We start from the raw sequence: 17,156 nt of genomic DNA on the forward strand, positions 1-17,156 counted from the left end.
TTTACCATGTTGCCAGTTCCGGAATCTCCATTGAGACAAGATACATGAGATCGAACTGCAAGAGACAGAGACCTAGAGAGAGAGCTTGGAGCTTGCCCGGGTGGCAGGTGGGAAAAAAGTGGAGGTGAAGCTCGGGATGTATCATGTCACTGAATCATGACACGGGAATTGTCGTCTCTTATGCGCTTGTCTAAGCTTGATTTTTATTTTAATCGCTGTACAGAAACCATATGGTTCTAATTGTTAGAGCATAGCTTTGTTATACTTATTTTTCATTCATGTTCAAGAGCAATTCAATTCTTTCAATTCATTCATGAATCTCCCTGTTAAACTTAATCGTTATCGAACGGTAAAAACACAAAAAACCAAGTTCCAATGACGCCGCCCCACTTGCATCATCTACGGTACAAGTTACAGGGTCATCCACCCCCCGGGCCTTTCTTTATTTGCTGAGTCAAGGCTGATAAGTGCTTAGCAGACGATGCTTAGCCTTTATTACAAGAGCCTGACAAAACATTGCATTGCGGGGACCGTTTTCCACTCGGTTTCCTCCGACCGCGCGCGCGGCTATTGACAATCCTCCTTCTCGTTCGGTTCCTTTTCGCATTAGCTAACGCTTTGATAAGCCAATGTCTCAATCCATCCAATATTCGCTAGACAACGTGAACTAAATTCATAATGCTTACAGTATTTTCATGGCGGTCCCTGCGTTCATCATCCTGACATGATTGAAAGATATATCCGTCTTATCCGCTTTCGTTCTGCTTTCCATCTCCATTATATCGAAAATTCATACACACATACATACCTCTGTGGTCCAAGTCTCTCACCGACATCAGTAAACGTTTGCATAAGCTATTCACCGTTCCTCGTCTTTGTGGATCTTGGTAACCAGCAGCAGCTCTTGCGCTAAGCTGCTTACCGTCACATCAGCTTCACATCTAACCATGATTATCCACCCTCTCGTTATCATAGAACGACTCCTCGTGCAAACATCACACCCAAACCAGCTCTGAACCTGACACTGCTCTAAAACATATCTCGAGACTTACGACTAACTCGCAAAGACTGGATAAAACCACACTATCGAGAACATCACCGCATGGTAACCGCAAACGCATGTCAGAATATAGCTTTATATTGCTGCAAAGGCATACACTGGCTCTTTATCACATGCAAGGACTTGACATCCACAAACAGAAACGACACAGTGCAATGAACACAATTTTCATAAAGTATAGAGACATATGCTGCCGCTGAAACTCAAACCCAATCGAGGCTGACGAATCAAATGTTCCTGGTAGTAAACAAGATCCAAGCCATACCAAACTCCATGCTCAAAAACGATGAAACAATACGCTGTTAAAAAGAAAGATTTCCATACATATATCATCGCTGTGGTGACCGTTCGCCGTCTCGCGGGTTTGCGCTTGAGGGTTCAATAACGATTTCAGGTAAATGTGGAATACTCAAGCTTGGTAGTAGCGGAGCTGCACCGTTGCCTTCACCGTTGCGAGAACTGTCACTGTTGTGTCTAGCAGTGGCTGGTGCCTCAGCCATTTGCCAATCTGATCCCAGATCTCGCTCTGTAGTTTGCGATGTTCCCTGCGATACTGACTGCTCAGGACCAGGATAGTTGGGCGGGGGGCCATGATATGAGGATCGATCGTCGTTAAGCGGTATGTCCTCGTACTCTGGAGGAGGCATCGCTTCGTCACCGAGATCTGCTTCCACCAGTTCAGGGCTCGACCCGGCTCTGCCATCTGCGCTGCCTGATCGAATAGAAGCTCCCCGTGAGCGAACAGGCACAAGACTCGAAAAGTCATCGTCGTGGCTAGCGGCAGAACTAAAGCTTCGCCCGCGTTGGTGTCCTGATTGCATGCTCGCAGCATCAGACAACAAACCAACGCGTTCGCTCTCGGTACTATTCGCTCTGATCCTCGTTCCATCGTGGCGTGCAACGCCTACGTCTGCGTATGACACACTCGATACTGATCTCTGCCTATTGTCTTTGAGGTGGTCCACAGTCGTCCGTAGTTCAGTAATGGTGTTGTCCTCGTTCGCAGCCCGGGTTTCAGCTCTAATAGCCTCCAGCTCACGATAGTCGTTTCGAAGTCGTGCCTCTCTGCGGCGTTCTCTGCGCTCCTCCCGCTCCGCAATAGCTTGTCTTCTTGCCAACCTTATCTGGTACATTGTCTCCATCTCTTCGTTTCGGGCTTCCTCCTCTGCTTCTGCAGTTGGCAAGTCGATGATAACGTCAACGCCATCTCGTTCGCCCTCTCTTCCCAAGACTTGCTCGTTGGGATTAGCACTCTGTCGGTAGGCGGGCAGAGTAAGCACGGAGCGGACGGAAGTGTTTCTATCGATGGTTGCGCCGGCATTGTTGTTGCTGCTGCTGCTGCTGTTGGTGTTATTATTACGAGTGCTGTTGCGATTTTGTCGGTTATTCGTTGACGGCGAATTGGAATCAAGCTGATGTGACTGCCTCGCGCTTTCCCCGCCGTCGTCGCTTGCTGTCTGCGCATAACGCCCTTGCCTCCCATATATCCACTTAAAAATGCCTCCCTTATTTGCATCTTGTGTTTGTGTACCCTTGAGCTTCTTCTTGTCTGCCCGGGACTTTCTTATGCAGATGATCAAGGTCCCTGCCAAGACTATAGCAGCAAGACTACCGAGAATCTATGTATTGGGAAGCGGTTGTTAGAGGTGCGCTGGGTCAGCGTCGTTCAGTCAAAACTTACAATAAAGACCATATTCTGACCGGTTCCCGGTGATTGCCGGCGTTGTAGTAAGCCCCCATGCTTCCGGCCACGCGGTATTGGAGCGTTTAAGTGCATTTTTGAACCGAGTTGTACTTTCGAGCACTGGCAGAAGCGTCTTGCACCGGCAAGGTTTGATTAAAAGGCGAAAAGATGTTGGAGATCGCGGGAGGAACGGAGAAGACGGAAAAGCACGTCCGAGTTGGAGACGTAGTCTGTAGGCTGATACGAGGGGAGTACAGACAGGGTTTTGTATTCAAGCTTGAGTAACGGGGTAAGATGACGATATTTCTGAATCAATGTTTGATGGAAGAAGCAAAATCAATCACACGGAAGACGGAAAGAAGAAAAGTCTTGTCTTCAATTCTAGGAACAGCGCAGCGCAATGCAGCACAGCCGCGATATGTCGGGCGCTCCTGTTGCCCGCGAGGAGGCGCGAGGTTGGTCGGATTGGATTGGATTGGATTGGGACGGGTGTCCCATAGACTTGGCCCCAGGGCTGAGTCTGAATTGGAGCCAACAGGGATCTTTCGGGGTCCCTTTCCCTTCAGGGCTCTTTTATACGCGCCTGTGTGTTTCACAGCTAAGAGAGTGAAGAAAAGAAAAATAAACAAGATGGTAAACAGCCGAATAAGCAGATGACGAGGACCAATTCCTCTTGTGCAAAGACCAAGAATCAACCAGACTACCTAACCCTCTACATCAACCTCCAATGGATCGCTGCTGGGGCGATCATGACTTGTCAGGCCGTTAGATGGTGACATCAGCTAAGCGACTATGTACTAACGTGAACTTCCTTTCACTGGTTCCCTCCATTAGGGTCAAGCTCTGGCCTCTTAGCCTCTGCTTACTGCCCCATTTCTCAGAGACGTCTCACGGCTAGTATCTATCAAATCTGGATCAAATGACTTCTTCAAGGGTGATCACTGATACAAATGAGAAGACGTTGTGGCTGGTGCAGACCAGGAACCCGTTATTATCTTTATCTAACCGTTATGACAAGTCCCACAACTGACAACGCAGCTCAATCGCCAACAGAATAAGCATCATCCTACACAACCATTACTCAGATCTGCGGGGGCGGTGAGGCATACTCTACTGTCAATCATTGAGGTACTGTTGCATAGAACGGAGAATACCTTCTTATAAAACTTGATCTTGGTCTTGGTTCATCCACCAAGTTACGTTTCATGATACTCGCCGCATACTGATTCTTATGTATCCACTCGGTACCAACGGCCTCTCTCTCACTTGTCCACCCGTAGCCCGCTAGACTAGACAAAAAGATCAGCAAAAACAGCTACGTTCCTGAAGCTGACATTTCAAGGTTGTGGCGTGGCTGGTGGCTTGGCTGGGATGATCTCTAACTGACTACGTCTAACCCCCAGTCAAACTCAGCCTCCCCGCACCCTTTAGCTGGTCTGTCTGGCGCAATCATGATGGCACCTGTCCTGGTCCTGGTCCTTGTCCTCATCCGTACCCTGAGCATTGTGGAATGTCGGATTTCCGAGAAAGAATCTGATGCTTTGTTTGCTCCATTGATCGATCGTTGACAGCATTGTGTCGTTTGTTGGTCCAGACGTCCGTCAGAAGCTATGGCCATAATCTGCTTGTATTCTTCCTCAATGTTTGCTTTGGAGGCTTTACAGGGGTTGACTTGAGCCTATTTTCTTTATCGATACACCTTGTCGGCTGTTCCGTGATAATCAATCCTTCCCGCAGCACTGCTTTTATCGTATTTCTTTACTCGTTGCTTACAGCCTTCCTTATTCACTCCTGTGTGCTTTTCTAGGTTACTATCCGAAGAGCTTCGATACACGTGTGGCATTCTGATTCAGGATAACGAAATGCCTCTGGAGCCTTCCCTTGAAACAAGCCATACAAAACAAAGGATGAAACAGTATCATGAAATTAACTATGATAATTAAGATTAAATGCAACAACCTAAACTCCCGCTCCTACCTTGCACAGCCGCATACCATCTACTTATCCAAACTTCTTCTCAAACTTCCTTAGCATGCCCGTTACACCACGTTCCAAACGGCCCGCATTCTCCTCGAGTTTACCTCGTGGCTCCGATGTTTTGGGCTCGTAACCGTGGATTTCTGAGTTTGCCAGTTCTGTTTGCGTAGGGCGATAGAGTTGCTGATGAACGCTATAATCCGATCCTGCTTGACCCGGTGCCTGCTGCTGTTGCTGGGCGTATGAATACTGTGAAAAGCCTCCTGGTGGTGGTGGAGGCAGTCCTGGGTTAGTCGCAGGTGGTGTCGGTTGCGCATGAGGTTGGGCCTGTGCTGGGGGTTGAGTTTGTGGAGGCGGTGGTGGAGATACAAATCCAGGCGAGCCTGGGAACGTCGCTCCATATGGACTTCCCAACGCATGAGCAGGCATTGTGGCAGCTCTTTGAATTCCGGGGTGCTGGCCGAACTGCGGTGGAGGCAGCCCAGGACTTGTTACGCCTCCAGGAGGGAACTGAGACGGCGGTGGCATGCCAGGCGTGAAGGGCTGCTTGTGATAATCGTATGCGACAGCCACCGCAAGCGGGTTAAGGGGATCCTCGTCCGGAGGGGGTGTCTTTTCTCGATGCTGAATTGTCTCCGGAGCTGCTGGGGCGGCCGGGTTATAAGCCATCGGGACAAAACTGGCCGGGGCCGATGGGGCTGCCGAGGATGGAGCCGGAGCCGGAGCCGTTGGAGGAGGCGCAAAGCTCGGAGCGGCAGATCCGTATTGAGGATCTGAGATGGCAACGTTTTCCAGTTGTTGAACCACAGCGCTCATTGGCGCAGGTTGAGGAGGCGGACCTGGTTCGTCCAAGACCTCAACGTGCGAGGGTGGGACAACTCTCCGAACGCCATTGAGAAATTGGAGCGCATCTTGCTGAGTCCAAAAGTAAACGTCAAGCGAGTGGAGCTGGTAGTGGTATTTGTTTTGGTTGTGAGGATCATATGTCGGTAGGTGCCATTCGTTTTGGTCAGCAACAGCTTCAGGACCGGTCAAGGTGACGGCGCAGTGCTGCTTGTAGGAATATCGAACGTGCGCTTGGTCGAGATCTGCAGATTGTGTCAGAACACCTCACTTTCAATCCAATTGTCAGGTAAAAAGCCTTACATCCTACAAGAGCGTCCTGATCTTCAGTACCAGGCTGGTTGGCAATCTCGATGCGACATCGGCGCTCATTCGCATTCTCAAAGAGATAGACATAAGATCCCTTGTCGAACCTGTGATGCCTGGGCTTCACGTGCTCTGGACCGTAGAAGTAGTGAATATCTGCAAAGCTTCATAAAGAATGCATGTCAGCAACTGTAAGCTCGGCAAGCATCGGCGTCGCAACTTACAGTGTCGCAACATTCTCCTCGCCTGGTCGCGTTGCCATTTTGATGACTTTTCTCTTTGAGAGACTCAATCGTTTAGAAACAAACAGTCACAGTTCAGACACTCGTCCTGGGAGAGAGAGAAACATGACAAAAGCTCCCACAACTTGCGGGTTCCTTAGGCTTTTGTACCCTCCTCTTCTGCCTCCAACCCTCAGGCTGGGCGTCATTTGACTCGCCGGCTACAGAGCGACTGATCGACTTTTGTGTTTCCAAGAGACGACATAATGCATGTAAGTTGTCAGTGTCGGCGCTTAACCACCTGTTCTTGGGGAGGGGAAGCACATCGGTTGGCCAATCGAGACCGGAGGACCCTTGGTGTCGTTGAAGCTGCCCCATTTCCAAAATAGCGCCCCCCACTAACCACAGACAGCTTCTTCAGGGTGTCAGGAATCTGTCGACGTTTGCCGGTCACATGATCTCGTGCTGCTAGAACGCGTCCTGGTTTTTTTGAGGGGCACTCGTCACGTCACTCCTAGGCTTTCAACTCTCAGACGCGACGACATCATATGAGCCCCATGATGCCTTCGATAGTCCTTGTCCATAATATAAAGACACCACTACTGATTCCTTGAAATGGAAGCTGCTGATATTCCGGGGGAACAGCCTCCATTACAAACTGTAAAGGAAACTTCCGTAACGGAGAAAGAGACTAAAGACGCCAGCGAAGATGTTCCTGGAAATGCTGAAGATGGTGCCTCCAAAACGCTCAAGTATTCCCTTCTGGGGCCATCTCTGCTAAAAGCAGGACAGGACAAGGTCGACCAAACAAAGGTAAACATTCTTCACATTTGGTTACGAAACTATTACTGAAACAAATTATGTAGGTTTCTGAAATCATATATAATGCATCTAAAGGCTCCAAATTCTTCAATCGCGAAGAAGAACGAGACAAGAACCTGACTCAAAAGATCGAACAAATCATTGCTCGCAAGACTCAATTGGAGAAGAGAGACCTTACCCGCGACTTGCGCAACGCTGATCGTCTCATCGCCGAGCTTGAGCTTACCCGTGACTTGACTCAGCATATAGTACACGTTGATTGCGATGCATTTTACGCAGCGGTTGAGCAGCTTGATCGCCCTGAGATAAAAGATCTCCCGTTTGCTGTCGGCGGTGGCGTCTTGACTACATGCAATTATGTTGCTCGAAAGTTTGGTTGTCGATCAGGTATGGCTGGCTTCGTAGCCAAGAAGCTATGTCCGAACTTGATCCTCCTCAAACCCAACTTTCAAAAGTACACCGCTAAAGCGCATGAGGTCCGGGAAGTTCTTGTCAACTACGACCCGCGCTTTGAGAGTGCTTCGATTGATGAGGCGTACTTGAACATTACAGAGTACTGCCAGGAACATCAGATGGGCCCAGCAGAGGTTGTCGAGCAGATGAGGAGAGAAGTTCACCAAAAGACAAATATCACCGTCTCTGCTGGTATTGCAGCCAATGCAAGACTTGCAAAGATTTGCTCAAATATGAACAAGCCCAACGGCCAATACGTTTTATCCAGCGACCGACCCACCATCTTGGCTTTCATGCGCGACTTATCAACGCGGAGCGTCAATGGCATAGGCCGAGTTCTTGAAAGGGAACTTTTAGAAATTGGTATCAAGACTTGCGGTGACCTCTACGAGCATCGCCAGTACTTGAATCCACTATTTGGCGAGAAAACCTCCGAGTTTCTGTTCACATGCTATTTAGGACTTGGACGCACCAAGATCCAGCCAGCGGAAGAATACGAGCGTAAGAGTGTTGGTACTGAGAGCACATTCCGCGACATGTCTGATCCAACACAACTTCGAGAAAAGCTCCGCTCAACAGCCGAAGATTTAGAACAGGATATGAAGCGTGCGGAATGTAAAGGTCGGACCCTATGCCTCAAGGTGAAACTTCATACTTTCGAAGTTTTCACTCGTCAGGCCGTCCTTCCGAGAGCCATATGGCTCGCTGATGACCTATACAACTATGCCCTCCCTATTCTCACTAAGCTGGAACAAGATATGCCTGGCATGAGGCTGCGGTTGATGGGTTTGAGGTGCACACATCTCGTCAAAACAAAGAAACCCGACACCATGGCTTTCTTTGGCTTCAAGCCTCGACGTACAGATTCTGAAGAACGCAAACCAGAAGAGACCCTAAAGAGGAAGGCAAGTGACGATGGTGAATGGGAGCAATGGCCAGAAGCCGATTTTCAACTTGAAGACGCAGATGGTCTCCTTGAAGGTTCTTCCAGTAACCAAGATACTCCTGAACAATCGCCAGGTCGCAGACATGGCAAGGAGATTGTCCCTAATCCCATCAAAGCGGGTGCTGTTGAAGAGCAATGGTGGGATTGCCCCATATGCAGTAGGCCGCAAGCTGCCAATGAACGACAATTCAATGAGCATATCGACCTTTGCTTGTCGAGGCAGACGATCCGCGAGGCTATCCAAACGGATAGCACATCAATAAGACGCGACCCGACGCCAGAAAGTAAAAGGCCACGGACGATAGAGAAGAAGAGAGGGAGGCCAAAAGTGCCAGATCCCAAACAGAAACAGCTGTTCTTTGGATAGGAAATGAGCTTGACGATTGAACGATGCAAAGACAGTTTCACTGAATCATTATATATAGATCCGTACAATTTTAGCTTCTAACTCGATTGTCTAACACAAATCTTTCATAGTTCAACGCCTTCAACGCCTTGGATATATCCATTCTATGTGTGAACTTAAACAGCCCTGGATTCCCGACTGGCCATCCTGAACATGGTGTTTGTTCTTCTAATCTTCGAGTCCTCTTCCTCTTCGCGAGCCAGGTTCTCTCCCGGTAGCCGAACTGCCTTATCCAATGCAACGGGAAGACCACGGTGCCGGCCCCGGAGGATGACCAAACATAGCACGAACTTACTGCCCCGGTGCATGCCTCCTGCCAGGCTGTAGCTTTGTCCTGGGGCTCCTACAGACAATCCAACGCATCCATAGGCAGAAACAACCTCGAACAGCACGTTGAAGATACTGTAAGCAAGGGGCTGTTGGTTGAAGTGATCGGTTTCGATAATCATGATGATAAGGACGGGGAGAATAAGCCACCACAGATCGTGCGCAAGCTGTCCACGCATCTGCTGTGCAATAAAGGAAATACGAGAATTATCATCCGGTCCTTTAGGTGGAGGCCGCACACCAACACCGTGAAAGGTCATGGACTTCTTGACTGTTTTCTGAGCTGCGGCTGTGACTCTTCGTCGCAGTGCTGGTTTTTCTGGTGCTTCTGAGATCGTGGGGAGATGACCTGTTCCGTTCTCTGCTTCCAAGACTTGCGGGTCATCCTCATAGATGCCAAGGGATCGCTCTTCATAGACATTGGAGTGACGCATTGTGATCGAAACGGGATACACGGAAACGTACATCATGATCATGTACAGCAGCTGAACAGCAGGGTAAAGACTTCCAATGGAAACGACAGCGAAGCCAGCAGCACGAACAGCTTGACACAGTTGTTAGCAAGATGTCCGGTTACGCAGGGACTTGTCACTTACCAATTGCTTGGAACCATCCAGCAATGATGCGGTCAGATACAGGCATGCTCTCTACAACTTTATTGCCGATATTCAAGACTTCGAAGGCCACCCAGTCGATCGTGTTAATAACAAAAATGACAAGGAACAGCCACCACGTCGCGCCTGAAGGGAAAAGGGTAGTGTATACCCGACGGGGGTACTTAAGAATAAATTCAATGGTCTCTTTCCATGGCCCAAGTGTCTTGGGCTGGGTCGTCAATTGTAACAGTCGGAGACTGCACCAAAGAAAAAATCTCAGAAGCAGAGGGTAGGCAGTATTGCCAGCTAAGACTAGGAGACCGACAACGATCAAGACAAAATAGCCGTCTTGGAAAGCAGCCATGCCTGCGTCATTGAGTGACATGCCTGCGTTGTTAAATGCCGAAGCAGAAAGGAAGATGCCACACCACCAAGGGTTCTGGGCATTCACCGTCGCCGCGGATGGGCGGTTGTTGTTTATCCAAGCACCCAAGGCAATGCCGCATATAGCCTGCCAAGCGAAGCCGTAAAGGGGGACGGTGACAGACATGACCTTGAGCGCACGGTATTCACAGCCACCCAAGGCTTCACGCTCATCGGACGAAAGGTCGTAAAACTGACCTCTCTTGCTCGTGTTGTGGCTGCCAAGGATCTTCTTCCAGTGCAAGAGAAAGTCTTCTGATTCATCGCTGTCTGCTACAGATGCCCTTGAAGGATGTCGGTCGAGCTCAGTGTCGTCATTTCGTCGGTAGATAGAGACACTGTCTCTGTCTCTACCACCACTTCGGGGTGATAAGTTGCTGGCAAACTGTATGTGATCACCGGAACTAGGAGTTGGAGGAGGTATGCGCGATGAAGCTGCAACGTGTGTTCTGTTGCTATCATTGTCGTCAGAGTCGGAAGATATGGGCTCCCCGGGGGCTGTCACTGCTCGGCGTATAGGCTTGGTCGTGGTAAACAAATCGTTTGTGTTTGTGTTTGTGTCAGTTATCTCGGTCTCGCTTTTCTGTTTGGTGCCCAGGCCTGGTAGAATACCAGAAGTTCCTGTAGAAGCAGGTGATGTTTTGTATTTGTCGAACGAGATAAATCGCCCAAGGGGCTTGGAGCGCCTCAATGCAGCGCGTCGCTTCCTCGCCTCTCGTTCCGTCCTGACAATATCCTCGAATCGTTTTTCAAATGCATGTTTTCTTGCCATAACAGTCCAGAACGAGACCCAAAGTGCGCTTCCGATGATGAACAGAATAAATAGCAGAACCTGCTGCCATGTTGTGAGTTGGGAAAGATTGACTGTGTTTAGACCTGTATCACAAAAGGAGGACACAACGAGGAATAGACAGTCGATATAGTCAATGCTCTGGCTTGGCTGGCTCGATCCCCAGAAGATAACAGAGAATATGAGTGAGCCGAAAATGAAGTAGGCGTAGTGAATAGTGATGAAGTTGATGGGCGGAACCACCATCCAGACCTTCGTAGCTACCGCATCAAGGCGCGGATGCTCCTCGCGGAGATCCTGCCAACGATTCTTAATAAATTCAAACATTAAGACGGATGGATATTGGGTGGTAGAGGTGAGACGCCAAGGTACGTAACCCGGCTGGCTGGGTCAGCTCCCAAGGAATCGGCGCAGAGCCTCAGGAAAGCTTATGAGTTTAATTCGACGCTGTTATTGAAAGAAATATGACATTGCGATTGCCAGGCGAGATTGTTTGTATGTCATGAAAACGCAGTGGTACTGGACAAAGACTAATGATGTAGGTGAATTTGAAGGAAGGAAATTGGTTTAATGGCTGGGTAAGAAAGTCGGGCGCCGAACAGACGAGAAGAAAAGAACGTAGCGAAAAGGAAAAAGAAGCTTGCTCAATGGGGAGGTGATGAGAAGTGACAACTGTCGGCGCATCAATTGGGTTGAAGGGGGGGAATAGGTAGGATGGGAGGCAGCTTGAAGATGGGATAAATGGCCCGCCCTTAGGATCCGGTGCAAGGGGCCACTGCCACTGCCACCAGAATAATGAACGGGAGTTGAATCCTGTCGTGGAGCGGGCGCTAAGGACTTACCGCGTCCCAATCCCAATTGAAACGGTAAGCATAATTTCGAATTGATCCCAGCAGCAGATAAAGAGTGCGACGTGTTACAAGGTTGAGCATCATGCAATGGAAAGGGATGTTAAATAAGGAGAGGGAGGACCTGTGAATCCACGAATCCAACTACTAAGGTATCTACGCGCATCAGCAACTACTACCTATCATGCTCATAATTGATAGCTTTGAATAAGCTGTCAATAGGTAGCTAGAGCAACTTAAACCGGCTATCCGTAGTGTCCGCCCATCCCTCCCTCCCTCTCACCATAAAAGCTTCTTTTAAATTAGCTCCCGAGCTCATGGGGCTACCGGGTTGTGTTCCGCCAGCGGGACAGCGGAATATACGAGTATCATTGGTTCCGCCGTAAAACATGTATTGGTGTCTGTTGAAGTGATAAGTGTTTCACATCTCTTTGCTTGGCCTCTAGTACTCATAACATCTATCCCTTTTCTTTCTCGGTAAGTAGTAAAGTCTTTGTTGAGAGACTCGCGTCATCTTTGTAGCGAATATCAGGTCACGTAATCACAACCTTTAATTTAACCTCTCCTGTAGCAGAGTCGTCCAAAACAATGGCCCAACCCAACGTTCAAGCCCCTTGAAAGATACATAAAGCCACAAGTTTATCATCTGATAAGCGTAGCATTGTGTGGCTTTTACGTGGTCAAAACGTGTCGAATCTTGAATTGCTGTAACCGAATGTCGTTGGTGCGTTGTAAAGCAGGCAAAATACACATTCAACCTTAGTGGTCAGACACTCGTCAAATACTCCGTATAATGGATGCATCTTCGGGCCTTGATTTATGGCCCTTAAAAAGACACGTATCTCTCTCATCGATACCTAACTCAGTGCTCAATATCACATACGTCTTCAGATGTATGAAGTGGCAAGTGCCTGTAGCGACAATGTCTAGTTTAGATGTGTATCAAACGTAAAAAGACACAGCCTAACATTTACTTCTACACTGAAGACCGCCCCAAAGCAACTAGACGATACAGATTTGCATGCAAGTATTCAATAAAACGCAACATCGTTTTTGCCTTCTCGTGTTATACGTTGTTGATCGCCTTGAGCTTTGGGAATATCGTCCCAACAAACATACCCTACATCCAGAATACCTTCGTGACAGAATCACCACCACCACCTATTTGGCGCTTCGTGATTGATACGATCCCAGTGGCAAAAGTTGCAACTGCAGTCTGATAAATTATATTTGTAGATCATCAAGGCCCAAAGTCGTTACTTTAGCAAAGCCTAGTTGGGATGAAGCCTGCAGCAAGATATCTGATAAAGACACTCTCGATTGTGAGGATCAATGATACACTTCAAACTTTCCACAGGATCCACGAACATGGTTCTTAATCAGCGTCTGAAGTTGTATTAATGACGTATTTGGTGAATGCTGCAGACCTTGACCACTGAAGATGAGATGAACATCTTGTCACCCCACTGTCGTTTGGGAAAAAGTAACCATACGGAACTACAGAGCGATCATGGCCTCTGTGATGGATCCGGCACTAAGATTCTGCAGCAAAAGATCAGACGGTTCCATGATCCACCAGAAAAACCATTCTTTCACGACTTCGCATCGTACATCGATGATTTTTCATCAGCGGAGGGTCCTATAGGTTCAAGACACCACAGCCTAGATGGACATGACTCGAACAGCATACATGCATGTCCACTGACCCGGATCATCACATGGATGCGGGGTGAAAAAGGATTGTGATAGAAACCACCATCATGACTGGTGCCCCCGTGACCGCTAGAAACGAAGTTTTTCTCAAGAAAGAATGAAGAAGAATAAGAGCAACGAGTATGACGTCGAGATCTACAGAACGAACCCTTCAACCACACTCCAGGTAGACGGCAAACTCTCCCTACATCTACACTCATGCATCTACAGCCAACAAGTCACTTGAGGACAGCGTGGGGCCCTACTCGACCAAAGCGCACGATATGACATCAATAGTGAATAATTTTGTTATCCAGCCTTCCTTCAAATTCTATGTATAGTGGATGATATGATATGTCATTGCGTTTCGTGGTATGCAAAGTAAATCGTTATATCATGTTTTTACAGCTCCTCGTGCTCAGGAGCGTCATCGGTATCAGCAATGATGGTCTTGGCAGCCTTAGCAGCATCGACGATGGCCTCAGCAACCTTGCCGGCAACCTTCTGGGAAGCTGTCGCAGCAGCCTCGGTAGCCTCGCTGATGGCCTCGGCGGCAGACTCGGCGCCTTCGACAACCTTGGTCTCGATCTTCTCGGGTTTGGGGACGCCGTCAATTCCGACGAGCTCTGTCTCGAAAACTGCAGTTTTATGATGTCAGGCGGTGAAAGTAAGGCGAAAAAGGAGAGCTGGAAATAACGTACCTAGGGTTGAGCCGGCGGGGATAGGGCCAATGGCTCGCTGGCCGTAGCCGAACTCAGGGGGGATGGTCAGGACTCTAATTCAAGAGTCAGCAATGTGATATCCTGGCTGTTAATATATCTATTCTTGACGTACCGCTTCTCACCAATGCACATGTCAAGAAGACCCTCGTCCCACCTGTTTCTATTGTCAGCATTGGGTCCGAGTGCATCGTAATGAGGATGCTACATACCCCTTGATAACCTGGCCAGCACCGACCTTGAAGGAAAGGGGAGTACCGCGATCGTAGCCTTGTGTCCCAATTAGCATATGACTTACGGATACTGCAAGCACGTTTGCAGATGCAGGGCGTATGTAATGACTTACTAGCATCGAACTGCTTGCCCGAGTCCTTGAGGGTACCACGGTAGTGCATGTGAACCCCGTCTCCCTTCTGTGTCTTGCGTTCGCAAATAACGGGAAGAGTCACATCGATCTTGAGCTCCTCAGCAACAACGCCAACGGCGGTTGAGGCGAGAGCGGAAAGGAAGAGAGCAGCCTTCATGATGGTGGTCGGGGCGGAGACAGGGACGTGGAGTATACTGTAGGTGTCGTAGAATTGGAAGTCACAACGGCCGGGAAGTCGTTGAGAAGCCTGGAACTCTGAGGGTGTGACGTCGATAAGTGAGGCAGTGTGATGCGAGATTGTCGATGTATGGTGGATGGGCCGGGCTGTCCCTAGAGATTAGAGCTCTGGGGTTGGTTTCTCAGATGGCGACGTGGCCGTTTAGCGGGGAGCGGTAGCGGTAGGTACTAGCCAGACACAACAGCGCGTCATAACTTCCCTTCCTGGTTGGGAGGGCCTATTCCAGTCTGGTCCACGGGCAGGTACACATACATTCATTAGGTCCACCTGTGCATAATGCTATTGGCCAATAGGATGCGGCCCGTTGAATGATGTTTTCCATTTGGATCTGACACTGGGTTGTTACATCTTGCATCTCCATTTGGAAACTGGGGGGCTGCGCTGCCAAATATGGATGAACAGAACCGATGTTAACAGGGTCCATCCATGAGTACGGAATTATTACTTACCAGACTTGACCCCGGCTACGCCATCACGTTGACCCTCCTACCCTTATACTGCGGATATCTACATGCTAATCTAACTGTGTGCTACTACTAAGTTAGTAAGAGGTATGGAGCACTCTGAACCTATGGATATTACATCTGCTCATTACTAAACAAATGTCTGTCAGGGCGAAACCTCACCATGTGACTCATGACGAGATTACACAACGCTTCACTATTAGCTGAAATAAGCTACAGCTGTGCAAGGCGTAACAAGTGAAACAATACGTACATAGGTACTTATCGGTCCCTGATTCACATGCGCGTACATACATAGAAACAGGGCTATTGGAAACAGGGTACCCCATCACCACAACGTCACTGGATGGTCATGTTTCGCATCGCAGAATCATGAACGAAAGTGACAGACAGTTGATCATTGCCGGGTTCACCCGCCTATCCATCCACCCGTATCCAGGAAACTGCAGATATGAGTCGCCCGCTACGGCGGTTGAAGCCCCGATATGCTCGCGCGTGACAACTCCCAATCATGAGATGGTGTAGAGCTTCAGGAATTGACATGTTTACAGCCGAATAGGCGCATCAGTTCCTGCAGCCAGAGATGCAACCCAGATGGGGACATCCTAGGTTGTCTGCAGGTGTCAGATCCACTGAGCCGAAGAGCCCTGAGCCAAGCGTTGTAGACGCTAATGCGCTTCACGATCGCTATCGTCTTCTGCTTGTCATGATGGTCTTGATTTAGAAGAAGCGACATGATGATCACCTTTAAACCCCTTTTCGTCATGGCGGGGTGCATCGAAATCATCGTTTGTTTTGATCGGCTATGATGCATGCCCCAGGACTCATATCGTGGGTATCGTCAGTTATCAGAACCATTCTATCTGTCGTGTAAGGGTCATCATGCCAATCGCGACAAACGCAGCCGAAAAGGGGTCGAAGCGAGAAAACAATGTCTGAGACAGAGATGGGAATGTGGGATGGACAAAGCGAGGCCTCAGGCTTGCTTACCTCTCAGCCAGCCAAGCCAAGACCAGCGTTGGATATTTTTATCTGGTTACTGATTCGGCTCCACGATCCCAGTGCAGTGGTACGTGTTACTGGCGTTGGTGCCTGTTGTGCCTGGGCTCTAGCCTCTAGCAGGACGGCTGCTGCGAGTGTTTCATGCATTCACTCAAAGGCGGTTGCATCGTGAAAGAGATCCCTGGTCTAAGGATCAGTTTGGTCCAAGTTGACTCATGTTGTGCTTTGGCTTTCGATAACGCAGCACAGAGCGAGCGCAATGGGCGATTCATGGCCCCCCCATCCGTAGGCAACAACAGACATTTCTGTTTCGTCTATTTTCTATTATCAGTCCTTTCTGCTTTGTCTATGGCGTCCGTCCCTATCAGACCTGGTCTTGGTTCCCTCGCTCACACCGTGGGGCTTGGCTTTTGCCTTGCCCATCCCTGCATTGATGGATGCTCATTCGCCCTGTGTCCCTACGGCTCCGCCCTACCCGGGGCAGCGTCACCGTGGCACGGGAGCTTCACTTGATGGTCTTTTCGCCACCGAAGCCCAGCCCAGCCCAGCGCGGTGCTGTCATTTCATGGCCTCGTGCCCAGTCTAATAGGATGCTCTGCAATTGCAATTGCGAAGCCAGGCCGGGATGTTTTCTTGAGCGTCTGGTCTCTTTGCCCCCTCCCCTATTGTTGTTGAGGACGATGCCCAATGATCTGGCTACGCCCCATTACACTACACTGCACCCCGTGTAGGTTGCCAATCTATTTACGACCCAGCACGTACACCATCGCTAGCCCTCCCGCGTCGTGCCTTAGATGGCCCGTCTGCCGTGCCGGGCCTGGGGAACCAATGCGCGTGCTCGGTTCTTCGTCTGGTCTCTCCTTGACTCACTCCCCTGAAGCTGATGGAATTCCTAAAGCCCCCCCATATCAGAGGCTACCTAGTGTGCACGCTGCCTTGTGCTGGGGCAGGGTAATCCTGGTTCTCTAGGCT

At 49.3% G+C, this 17,156-nt stretch overlaps 5 protein-coding genes across 5 annotated transcripts; 1 reads left to right on the forward strand and 4 right to left on the reverse strand.

Moving 5' to 3' along the window:
* Positions 1–1,353: 1,353 nt before the first annotated feature.
* On the reverse strand, positions 1,354–2,946 carry FGSG_01404 (uncharacterized protein). Its single transcript, XM_011318899.1, has 2 exons — positions 2,742–2,946; positions 1,354–2,679 (listed from the first exon to the last, which is right to left on the reverse strand). The coding sequence occupies exons 1-2, from the start codon at positions 2,835–2,837 to the stop codon at positions 1,390–1,392; spliced, it is 1,386 nt and encodes a 461-aa protein (XP_011317201.1). The 5' UTR covers positions 2,838–2,946; the 3' UTR covers positions 1,354–1,389.
* A 1,799-nt stretch (positions 2,947–4,745) lies between these two features.
* FGSG_01405 (uncharacterized protein) lies at positions 4,746–6,132 on the reverse strand (the record flags this gene model as incomplete). Its single annotated transcript, XM_011318900.1, has 3 exons — positions 4,746–5,809; positions 5,868–6,034; positions 6,095–6,132. The coding sequence occupies 3 exons, from the start codon at positions 6,130–6,132 to the stop codon at positions 4,746–4,748; spliced, it is 1,269 nt and encodes a 422-aa protein (XP_011317202.1).
* Positions 6,133–6,651: 519 nt separating this feature from the next.
* FGSG_01406 (uncharacterized protein) lies at positions 6,652–8,679 on the forward strand (the record flags this gene model as incomplete). The annotated part of the gene is made up of 2 exons (XM_011318901.1): positions 6,652–6,669; positions 6,958–8,679. The coding sequence occupies 2 exons, from the start codon at positions 6,652–6,654 to the stop codon at positions 8,677–8,679; spliced, it is 1,740 nt and encodes a 579-aa protein (XP_011317203.1).
* Positions 8,680–8,834: 155 nt separating this feature from the next.
* Positions 8,835–11,181, reverse strand: FGSG_01407 (uncharacterized protein; the record flags this gene model as incomplete). Its single annotated transcript, XM_011318902.1, has 2 exons — positions 8,835–9,589; positions 9,642–11,181. 2 exons carry the CDS (start codon positions 11,179–11,181, stop codon positions 8,835–8,837), a joined length of 2,295 nt encoding a protein of 764 aa, XP_011317204.1.
* Positions 11,182–13,312: 2,131 nt separating this feature from the next.
* Positions 13,313–15,041, reverse strand: FGSG_01408 (FK506-binding protein). The gene is made up of 5 exons (XM_011318903.1): positions 14,460–15,041; positions 14,326–14,383; positions 14,229–14,270; positions 14,096–14,169; positions 13,313–14,032 (listed from the first exon to the last, which is right to left on the reverse strand). Exons 1-5 carry the CDS (start codon positions 14,635–14,637, stop codon positions 13,797–13,799), a joined length of 588 nt encoding a protein of 195 aa, XP_011317205.1. The 5' UTR covers positions 14,638–15,041; the 3' UTR covers positions 13,313–13,796.
* Positions 15,042–17,156: the final 2,115 nt, after the last annotated feature.

Source organism: Fusarium graminearum, chromosome 1 (genome assembly GCF_000240135.3).
Source record: "Fusarium graminearum PH-1 chromosome 1, whole genome shotgun sequence".
NCBI lineage: Eukaryota > Fungi > Ascomycota > Sordariomycetes > Hypocreales > Nectriaceae > Fusarium > Fusarium graminearum.